Here is a 12,376-nt window from a genome sequence, read left to right on the forward strand (position 1 = left end):
ACTGCGTGTGATGATCAATGTCGGGTTGTTTGAGGCAAGGGCACCGTAAAGGTCGACAAAAAGGGTCAATGTCAGGGATGTGGAGTACAAGAGACATCCTGTTTGCTGTTGCTTTGGTTAAATCTACGTTTTAAAGGGACAGTACACCCAAAAATGAAAATTTGATGTTTATCTGCTTACCCCCAGGGCATCCAAGATGTAGGTGACTTTGTTTCTTCAGTAGAACACAAATGATGATTTTTAACTCCAACCGTTGCCGTCTGTCAGTCGTATAATGCATGTCAATGGGAACACAATCTATAAGAGTCAAAAAAACATGCACAGACAAACACTGTGGCTCGTGATGACACACTGATGTCCTAAGACACGAAACGATCAGTTTGTGCGAGAAACCGATCAGTATTTATATCATTTTTACCTCTAAAACACCACTACGTCCAACTGCCCTACGCATCCGGTTAGTGAGGTCTGAAAACGCGTTCTGATGACGGAAGTGATCGCTCACGCGTATACTTCAATGAGTGAGCGATCACTTCCGTTGTCAGAATGCGTTCAGACCTCACTAACCAGATGTATAGGGCAGTTGGGACATAGTGGTGTTTTAGAGGTAAAAAATTATATAAATACTGATCGGTTTCTCGCACAAACCGATCGTTTCGTGTCTTAGGACATCAATGTGTCATCACGAGCAGCAGGGTTTAATTTGGATTTGTCTGTGCATGTTTTGTTTTTTTTACTCTTATAGATTGTGTCCCCATTGACATAAATTATACGACTGACAGACGGCAATGGTTGGAGTTAAAAAAAACATCATTTGTGTTCTACTGAAGAAACAAAGTCACTTAACATCTTGGATGCTCTGGGGGTAAGCAGATAAACATCAAATTTTCATTTTTGGGTGAACTATCCCTTTAACTGAGTTGTATAATACATTCTAAGTGCATTCGCAAACGTCAAATTCACAGTAAATTGTTATTAAATGTTCATTATCATTGTCAATGTAATATAGCATTGGTCAGTTTCCCGACCTACTTTTAGTGAGTTATCAGGTTTGGTTATCACTTACATTTTGCAGTGTACAAGACAAAAGCAGGTGAGCAAAAACATGTTTATCGCAAGTTAACCACGCTAACCACTAGTTCCTTTGGGGCCCAACTACAGGTACTGAATGTGTCAGACCTTTCTCCGTATCTTAGAGCATTATCAGGACGACTCATGCATTATTAAAAAGTAAGTGCATGTTTCTTTTTTCTTATTTTAATAAATAAAACACCACGTGTATCAGAATCATTAATAATTCTGCTCTGGCGTTGTCTCTTTAGCATAGTCTACAATATGTAGTTCTTTACAAAACTTATATTTAATTGTATATTTTATATATTTAATTTATATTTCATTTTATAGTTCTGCATTTTTTTTTTTTTTCATGTGTACAATAATAATTTAATTTTTAAAATAATAATAAAAATATGTCCAAACTTTTGACGTATAAGAAAAATTGTGGGTTTTCCCGACCTTGGGTGCTCAAACCCCTGGGGGTTCGACAGGGAACTACAGGGGGTTTATGAGTTGATGAAAACTAGTAATAATTAAATCATAAAATGTAAAAATTAAAATGAATAAATATTTTTTAAAATTAAAATAAAACACTTTCTAAAAAAATTATATAATAAAAAACATTAAACTGAACATGTGAATTTAAATATTAACTTAAAATCTTCAAGTAATATTTTAGCTCAAAGGGGTTTAGGAATCCCTTGTATAAATCATTGATTTAATAATCTAGAAGACAAAGATTCCTTCATTTACTATCAAGAAAGATCTATCTTTTAAATAAACATAAAATTAAGGACACAACACCCTTACAGATACATGCTATTGTTGCTACTGTTGTTGTTTTTTTCAAACGGAATGAAAGAGTATAAAGGTGCGTGACATGACAGAGAACATGGCATGCAAGACATCTGAAGCGAGCTGTGTGTATATGTATGTGTGTTTATGAGATGCAGCCAGCAGACTGCAAGGTAAGAGTGGTCCGCTGGGACAACTCAGAAATAACAACAAAGAGTCATCAGAGGTCTGGATGAAAGCCCTGTCATGAAATATTTCACTTCTCACAGTCCACACCTCAATGAGTGTTTGCTCATGGATTGACTGACTGAGGCTGCTGCCAGAGCACATGGGATTTTGACCACAACAAACCTTGGATCTAGTGGATACCTCGATATAGCCACAGTTAATACCACAGAACACAATCACTGAAGCTTGTAATAACTGCTTTAGCTGTGATATCTGTCAAAGGGTTAAGTACTGTATCTAACAAACTTTGCTTTTTTCACAAATTAAGTCAAATTAGGTATTAGGTCTGAACTGCACATAATTTCAGAATGGATGATTTTTTTAAAATACAAACAAACAAAACAGTTCAAATATAAAGAATAACTGAGATACAACTGCATGCTTTTAATGTTAAGAATTTGTTGAAAGTTCAAGTTTATGTTTCTTCTAGCAGTTCATCTTACATCTCACAACCATTACTTTGTTTTGTTTTCATTTCAACAGTGCCATCAAGTGGACTTCTTATGTCTGCTTAGTAGTTCAAAACATAAATGTCAAAGCCCAGACATAATCGTTTATTGTGCAATGATAAAAAACAAAGAGCAAGTTTTTAGACGTTTCACCAAATTCCAGTGAAAATGTGTGAGAACTCATATAAAGGAAAGCAGATAATGTTTTAATTTCATGTCACATGTTGTCAATGAACACACAGTTTTCCAAAGTATCAACATGTGGTAACAATTGTACATTTCCTGTTATCTGAAGAAAGTTAATGGTTTTAAACCAGTCATTTTAATATCAAAGCACTTAACACTAGAATTATAATTACTTGCAGGCTGGCAATTCCAAACCCCTGTCAAGGTTGCATTTGAAGAAAATGACTTAATATTTATCTGACATGTACAGTATGCTTGGAGTCGGACGAGGCAGTTCACATTACAGAAGATTGCTTTGTATTATGGCTATTTTGGTAAATTACATTGGCCTTTGATCTCTGCCTGTTGATTGACTTGTATGGTTTTCATTATAAGGACTTGCAAAGTCTGTCTGTTGATACGAGTAAACAAAATCAGAGCCATAATAGAGAGACTGTGTCCAGCTGTGCTTAAGATTGTAGATCAGCCTTGATTATAGAAGCTTTGAAATCTAGCTGAGGAAGACAATCGTTTTGCTGTTTCACCCTTTATCATGGATGCTTATTGCAAACAAAAGTGAAGTTTCAATGAGGGTGTTCTGTTAGTGACTGTATTGTTTTTTTTCTTTCTTTTCAGGCTAATCTACAAAAAGCTGAACATGCTAAATATATATATTTTTGTGCTAGTGTGGCAGCTGTCAGTAGGTGTTATGTAAGGGATGATGTTGCATCACCCAGAAGGGATTTATTTCAAGATAATATCAGGCTGACTGTACATTATCTCGCTTATTACAGGGCAGGGCAACTCATCAAATAAATAGGCCAACATGAACATGAAATATTGAGTTTAAATTATTTTATAATCTTACCTGTGTGTTAAGCTTCCGCTAAGACAAATAGTCCGTTGCAATATACAAAATAATAATAAATAATAAATAAAAACCGGCCTAGCAACAATATTACAGCAATATTAATAGGCTAAGTCATCATTACAATCTATTACTCGACAGCGCCAGACTATTTTGAATGAAGTAAAAGGGCGCGAGTCCGCGGTGTGTGATATGAGTAACGCTGAAAGTACAGAAGTCACTTCCAAACCAGGCCGCTTTATATTGGTAAATGCGGCGAATTCGCGTGATGAATGTTCAACAAACTTGAAAACGAGGTGAATTCACATTGTGAAATTCGTGAGGACATTTTTTACTTCGCGGAATTTCGTCATAGAGAGGTAATGTGATCACGCACGTTTATGCAAATGAGCAGCTTTATTATGTACCGATGGCGAATGGTATATAAAATAACTTGCCATTTAATTTCACAACTGAATAATTTAGAAGAATCAAGTATTTGTAAAAAAATAAATAAATAATTAACCCTCTACCGCAAGCATTATGATAAATCTATAGAAAAAATATTTGACTCTTTTCTTTTCTTAGAATGGCTTAACTTGAAGTGCTGTAAAAAAACAACAACAAATGGAATAAAATATTATTTCAAGGTACTTTGTGCTATGTTGCCATATGGCAACAACATACAATAGTGGAAATAACTTAGAATAAGTGTAAGTGTATATAGTTAATATTTTTCCTCAGAAATGTTGTTTGTATTGAATCAATTGGTGCTATTATAAGCTTTAGCAGTAATTATAAACAACACCTTATACATATTTTCCAACATCTTGTGCTTTTATTCCATTCTCTTTTGCTAAATAATGCTTTATATTCTTTGAATTTCATTACGTTTTTTCATTAATATTATTAAAATTGCAAATGTAGACAGTTAAAAACAAATATAATACTGTTCATCATGTATCATAAAACATTTACATGAAACCAAAAACATTGCAGTTCATGAAAATTCAACATTACGCAATCTTATGAGAGGAAGGTTATGAACATGAACACCCCATAATAGTGTCCTGCACGGGTCCATTTTTGGAGACCCGCCCCCGCCCGTACCCGCAAAGTTTAGCACCAGATCCGACCCGTCACCCGTGCTAATATCAAAATTAAATCTTGATACTTGCTACTACCCGCCCGCAAGGAGTTAATTATCCGCCCGCATCCCCGTCCGTGAAGAATGTCACAATCCACCCATTTTAGCCACTTTTATGCGGGTATCCATATGGCAACACATGGGTATCCTGTGTAGCCATATGGCAACACAGACATTTTATCGATTTACCAAAAACTAATTTCATAAAAACTTTTTTGAGTGGTGAATACGTCATCATAACTTACCTGAGATGATGTTTTTTGTGACCATTTTTTGTGAATGTGGGGCGGGTCCTTGTTTGTTACTGACGTTTTAGTTTTGCTTTCAGCAACTACTGACAAGAGACGGCAGACTGTCAGAAATCGCGCCACAGAAAATGCATGTCATGTGACTTAACCAAAGCACATCATTGGCTAAACTAAGGTCTTCTCTTACCAACAAAAAACGAGCATGTTCTCTTAAAGAGACAGTGGCAAGGAGTATGTACAAAGAGTATGTTGCCATATATGGCAACACTATGCGGTAAAGGGTTAAATAAAAAGTTGAGGTCTAAAAATAATAATAAAAAAAAAGTTCATAAACTTTAAATTGCCACGAACCCCAAATGATGAAAAATGAGAAAACGCGAAAGCACATAGGGTATCCACTTTTATTGAATTTACAAGCATTGGTGTTCGGACATTACCGCAAGTAATCTGTGTAGGTAGGCAACAGCCTTTCTCTCCATATAGCGTGGAATAAAAGTACAATAGCTCTACATGCTAAAAATGAGTGTTACGTTTCAGTGTCATTACTGAACTCAAAATGCCCTTCCTTACTTGCCCTCACATTTATACTTCTAAAAGAGGGATCTACTTCATCAAGATCAGCCTGACGCAACCAAACACTGAGACTGACAAGAAAATGACCATGAAAATATGACTCCCCTCATTATCCAAGATGGAAAATACTTAAGCGGACTTCCAAAAAGAGAAATCATGGAAATACACTTTTCGTGTCACATAAGGTCTGACTGTGAATGCCATGTCTCTGGCTCCACACATTCTCTGCTGGAACACTTTACTGGGCTCCCTTTCATTGCTGAGACGCATAGAGGGCAAATCTGTTGTGAATTAAAGCGTCATATTTAATACGTCTATGATTATATCGGACACTAGCTCTCAGTTGGTTTTTCAAGTCCAACTTGAGAAAACGTTTAAATTGTGGAACAGTATTCTGTGTGTTTGAACTCCACATTGTGTTTTGAGAGTGATATTGTATACCCTTGTTACCAGAGACCTTGGCTAGGAGAACTGAAAAACTACAAGAACATGGTAGTGTTTGAATGTAGGACAAAATGCTGTCGTATCACGCCATCGTGAGGTGGTATTATGGTATTGCACGGTATAGACAATATATTAATGGATACAAATAATGGCTCAGATTTATGTAGGAATATTATAGACAAAATCAATACATTCATATCTTTTTTTATAGTTTTGAGCATAAATATGCAACACCTTTCACTTATATTTCAAATGCATAATTTTTAGAATTTTATCTGTAATATTTCTCTGGCTGCACACTTAAATCACACATACAGATGCTTTCTTTTGCCAAAATATGGATTATTTATCATTAAAAGAAAGAGCATTTTCTAAACATAAAAACATAGCAACCAACAAAATTAATGAAAAACATAAATTGCTTTTGGTATCTAACACAATTTAACCAAGACCACATCTGTGTGGATTGGAGAGGGTTTGGTTAAAGTTTCTACTTTCTTTTAGCATATAATGTTTAAACATACTTCTTGAACTCATCATAAAGCACGAGCACAAAAGCGCCCCCCATTCCTCTGAGCACATTGGATAGAGCCCCTTTGAAGAACGCTTTGCCGCCTTCATCACGAGCGATCTTTCTCCAGCAGTCAATGGTTCCAGTGTACATAATATCCGCTGGGAAAACAAAAGACAAAGGCCTGAGTTGAAATAAATGCATACTTGATGGAGAGCAAGGAGTTATTCAAATGAGCGAATATTGAGCATGTGTGCTTTATACCTCCTTTGCGCCCAGACTGCATCATCATGCGACGCCGAACAGTGTCAAAGGGATAGGAGACCACGCCAGCCACTGCCGTCACAGATTGTGCAATCATCCAGCTGACCACAATGTGGGTGTTCTTAGGGTCGGCCAGCATGCCTGTACATCACCACATAAGAAACAATGCATGGATCTCATTTAATTCAGAATTCAAGAACTAGCTGTGTGAATTTGAATTGAACTGGCCATATCACAAGTAAAACTGGAATGACAGGAAGAGTAATTTACTGAATTGTAATCTAAGACTTTAGATATACAATACATTAATGTGCAATATGGCGGAATAAGTCCTGCCTTCTAAATAAAACAGCCGATTGCCAATAGAGTGCAACAGTCACGTTCTAAACTCCATTTTCTCCTTAGGGGAATTGATTTTGAACAATAACTAATAAACGTTTAAAGACAGACCAACTGTGAGCTACGAGGTTGTTAATCCATGGTATTTGCTTCTGCTGAAGCCATCAGTCCACATTATTTCAGCTTATTTTCAATATAATCGTGTTTAATAGAATTCCTGGTGAAAAACTACATTACCCATGATGCTGTACAGCTCTTTAACTCCACCCACTTCCATGAAGCACTGCAAATGACATAATCGAGTCACTAAATACTTAAATGTTCGTATGTATGTTATACATACTAATGTATATATATATATAAACTTTTAATTTTATTATGCTGTTTGCAATGCTTCATGGGATTGTAGTTCTTTCCCTCACTAAAGCGTTAAATACACAGTCTTATACCTTTGTCTTTTTGTCTGATTTTCAACAACTTTTTTTAACTTAAAATTAAAGTCTGTAGTGTTGTGATTCACTTCGTAGCTGATTGACTTTTTTAAAAATTCCTATGGGAAACATTAATGGAAAACAATACTTCTGGAACCAGTGCCATTCTATTGGTAAAGTCATTGGGTCACGGCAGCTGTCTTTAAAATCTCTGGTTGCTATAGAAACAGTCAGTGTTCTGAGACACGCGCTTATGACAGCACAGGCAGGTCCAGCCTGAAAAATACATTTTTTTTGTCATGATTTGAGCATTTAGAGACAAAATATATGAGACAGTTTGTTGTCAGATTTCATTGGTAATTTTTAAAAATAAAATGTAATTGTAAGCTTTTTGAACAGCTTTGGAGAATTTGATTTCCCCATTCAAAGAGACAGAAGCTGTACTTGCATAACTGAAATAGCTGCCAGAGAGGCATTTCAAAGATGGCCACCAAGTGAAATGACTTGCATTAAAGGAATAGAAAATTATCCCATAATTTGCTCACCCTCAAGCCATCCTAAGTGTTCTTTCAGCCAAACACAATTTGAGTTATATTAAATAATATCCTGACTCTTCCCAGGTTTGTAATGTGATTGAATGGCACCCAAGTTTTTGAAGCTCCAAAAAGCATATCAATCCATCATAAAAGTAATCCATACTACTCCAGTGGGTTAATAAATGCCTTCTGAAGCAAAGCGATGGGTTTTTGTAAGAAAAACATCAATATTTAAAAGTTTTTGCGGTTTTCACGAGAGATGTCTATTCTCACCTAAGCTTACGCTATGTCTACATCATACGTCCTACATCATATGTCAGGTCAGAGGTCACCCTTCTGCCGGAATTCTGTCGTGAACGCGCATACGGCTATTGCCGAAAGCCAGTGATTATAGTTAATAAAGTTCTTAATATTTATATCAATATTACTCAAATTGTGTTCGGCTTAACAAAGAAAGTCATAAAAACCTAGAATGGCTTGAGGGTGAGTAAATTATGGAATACTTTTCACTTTTTGGCGAACTACTCCTTTAAAGGTTCTTCCACCCTTGTCCACAAAAGTTAAAAGACCTATAAATCTTCAAACTTTAAAAACTTTTTCTAAACTTTCAAACCAGTGTCGTTATTGTTAACTAAAACGATTACAAATTGCTTTCATTAATTAAAATAAAGCTTAAATGAAATAAAATATAAATATCTGATGGAACACTGGCAACTAACTGAAATAAAATAAGTTGAAGTACTAAAATTATTAAAACTGAAATGAAATAAATTAAAGGTGCAATATGTAATATTTTCTGTCCGCTAGAGGCCTATTCAAAACAAAGGCGTAGCTTGATGACACCAAGTTTGAGCACGGAATCTTGGGACATGTTGTCTTTCACCTCAACGGACAGTGGAAAAGAATTGGGATAGGACTCGGGAAGAAATCATGTTCATTGATGCGATTATTAACATTACTGTAGTATGAAGCAGAGCAGGACCGAGTGTTGTGGGGATCTGAACGAGGCCGCTGGAGCAACTGCACAACACACGCCTCACGAGCAGCGGAACTTTTATTATGACACAGTCGCCGGCACCGCTTCCGCTTTTCCGGTCATGAGTATGAGGTAACACAGCTCTGTTTATCATATTAGACACATTTGAGTGTGTTGTAAATTATGTTATGTCACTCACGCTGCAGTAAGCTAGATCGATTTTTAGAATATCATATTAAATATTGGATGGCTTGTGTTGATAAATGGCATGCAATTAATTTTAAAACATATTGTATGATGGAGAACATTATGTATTACTGTTACTAAAAATAAAGCTGCATCTGATTATGCTATGTTAGCTACTTGACAAAATAGTGTTTTTCTCTGAGGTATGGTAAAGCATGGTACTCGCAAAAAAATCAAGAAAATTAGATTTAAACAATAAGACTAAACGTGTTGAGCTATATAACAACAATTAGTTTTCTGTCTATAAATATATCAAAACAGATGTTCCCTTGTCTATTAAAACTTAATATATTTAAGCGTCTTTGGTGTTTCCATGGTTTCTACAAAATAAAACCGTAAACCGAGGGTAACGCGGGTATGACGCAATTGACAGGCGACTCCTCACACGTCCCGGAGCCTTGGATAAAATTGCAATTTTCTCATGATTTACCAATAGTTGGAAACATTTGGGATATTGTAAGTACTCAAGTTAACAAAATATATAACACTGGCCTAGTGGTTTTTGTATATTTTACTGCAAAATTCTTACATATTGCACCTTTAAAGCTAAATATGAATAAAAACAAACTAATAAAAAAATGACAAAAGCACATAACAATTAGTTAAAACAATCTAAAATGAAAACTGAAAATATATAGAGAAAAAAAGCTAATTCAAATTATAAATAAATACTGCAATATTATATAAACAATACTAAAATAACACTGTTTCAAATTCAAACAAGGCAAGATTCAAAGTTTACATGCTTTTCTAGTAATAACTACTGTTATTTTTGTTCAGAGTTTTGAATTTTGAATTCATTTAACTTCCAAACATTCAAATTGCAATTCTGCATTCTGTTTTTGACCTATATGTAAATAATTTCAAATTCAGAAATTCCACTGGAATTTAAAATGGATTCTCAAATCAATTGTTTGTGTGAAGCACAAACCTATTACCTTTAGCAGTGTCATAGACTCCGAAGTAGGCCGCCCTGTAAATAATGATGCCCTGGACAGAGACGTTGAAGCCCTGGTACAGACCCCGCAACCCGTCTGACTTAAAGATTCTGACCAGGCAGTCGGCAAGCCCATTGAACTCTCTGGTGCTGCCAGCTTTCCCGACATCTGCAGCCAAACGGGTACGAGCAAAATCTAGGGGGTAGACGAAGCAGAGGGAAGTGGCTCCTGCAGCTCCACCAGAGGCCAAGTTGCCAGCAAAGTATCGCCAGAACTGCGTGTGCCTATCAACGCCACCCAAGAATACCTGTTTATACTTGTCCTTGAAGGCAAAGTTGAGGGCTTGTGTGGGGAAATAGCGAATGACGTTGGCTAGGTTGCCGCGCCAGAAGGAAACAAAGCCTTGCTCCTTAGGAATCCTCACAATACAGTCGACAATACCTTTGTACTGTTTGTCTGCACTGATCTGCTTGCTGGCATGTTGTACCTGTAAAGTGAAACAAAATCCTGTGAGTTGGAACAATATTTGAATCAACCAATCCGTTTGATGTGTGGGTTTAGTTTGATGTTTATAGCTTGAGGTTGGGGCTTTTACAGGGATGGATGGAGTTAAATACTGAAACCCCCATAAATAGTGTCTAGCAATAAGCAATCATTTTTACTGTTTTTGGAAGGAGTCTCTTATGCTCAAAAATACAGTAAAAACTATTTTAATATATTTTAAAATGTAATTTATTCCTGTGATGACAACGCTAAATTTTCAGCAGCCAGTCTTCAGTGTAAAATTATTTTAATATGCTTAAGAAACATTTTTTATTATTATCAATGTTGAAAACTTCAATGCCTAATATTTTTGTAAATATATTTTGTATTTTTGTAAATATTTTGCTTGAATATTTGATGAATAGAAAGTTCAAAAGAACAGCGTTTATTTTATTTTTGTAGCATTATAAAATAAAAATTTTTAAAATAAAGTTTTACTGACACATTTTATAAATATAATGCATCTTTAGTATCTATTTCTTAAAAAATATTTTTGAATACTGTATGACAGCTTCCACAAATTATATTAAGCAGCAACAACTGTTTTAAACATTGATAATAATAAATATTGTTAATTGATAATATATAAAATATATTAAAATAGAAATGTTATTTTAGAAATTTGTAGAATTATGTAGAAATTATGTAGAAATTTTGAATTGTAACCATGTTTCTCAAAATTATGTGAAAATATTATATAAAATCATTTTAATGTATTTTTGATCATAAATGTAGCCTTGGTGAGATTTCAAACTATTGAATAGTAATGTTGATCCAAAAAACATGAAAAACATAAAGTCTCGGCCTGTAACATGAGACAGGGCGGCAGAGGACAAGATGTACCAACCAGCCAGCAGCTAGAAATTCACAGTTTGTCCTTCAAATACACTTGGGTTAATAAAATTTAGCAATAAAAATCCAAATTCGAGAACTGGAGAATAGACAAGTCGCACTCGGTATTAGAATGACAATTTGAGTGTTGAGATGCTCGAAGGATGCGGATGTTGCGAACAGACGACTCAAAAATGGCCTCTGAAGGACAAAGTCATTTCGCATCGTTATAGCCACAAGATAATTCATGTTATTCTAAAATACGACAGAAAACAGATTACGAACTGGCATGCGTCATTCACGACATGTCAAAGTGCGTTAAGAGAAGTCAAAGTGATGATTCTCACCTGCAGCAGCAGTTTGACTCTCTCTATCGGTGCGACTGCGGTTTTGGAAATAGCAGCTGCGACACCACCGGCCAAAAAGTCTTTAGCAAAAGAAATGGCAGCATCAGCCATGGCAGCGTTAAATACTTAAGCTCAGTGTATTGGAAAACACGATGTACTGAACGAGCAGGCAGTAGCAGGAGGTAGAGCCAAGGAAAGTGACGGTGATGCTGCAGACAGAGGACACACAGCGCTAACTCTCGAGCTTTCTCGCGATGTTTGCACCCGAATCTACAGGGAACAATTCATGACATGCGACAATTTTTAACTAATTTATATCTCTTTAATGAACTAAGCGTTAATATAAGTGTAGTAATACTAAACGTTAAGCGTTATATAAATGTAATAATACTAATTATTCTAACTGATTATCATCTCTTATATTATTCTAATTTAAAGGAGATTTGAACTATAACATAGATA

General features: G+C 35.4%; 1 protein-coding gene across 1 annotated transcript; it reads right to left on the minus strand.

Moving 5' to 3' along the window:
• Nucleotides 1–5,322: 5,322 nt before the first annotated feature.
• On the minus strand, nucleotides 5,323–12,163 carry slc25a6 (solute carrier family 25 member 6). Its single transcript, XM_048193454.1, has 4 exons — nucleotides 11,915–12,163; nucleotides 10,194–10,680; nucleotides 6,728–6,868; nucleotides 5,323–6,624 (listed from the first exon to the last, which is right to left on the minus strand). Exons 1-4 carry the CDS (start codon nucleotides 12,023–12,025, stop codon nucleotides 6,467–6,469), a joined length of 897 nt encoding a protein of 298 aa, XP_048049411.1. The 5' UTR covers nucleotides 12,026–12,163; the 3' UTR covers nucleotides 5,323–6,466.
• Nucleotides 12,164–12,376: the final 213 nt, after the last annotated feature.

This window comes from Megalobrama amblycephala, linkage group LG6 (assembly GCF_018812025.1).
Source record: "Megalobrama amblycephala isolate DHTTF-2021 linkage group LG6, ASM1881202v1, whole genome shotgun sequence".
NCBI lineage: Eukaryota > Metazoa > Chordata > Actinopteri > Cypriniformes > Xenocyprididae > Megalobrama > Megalobrama amblycephala.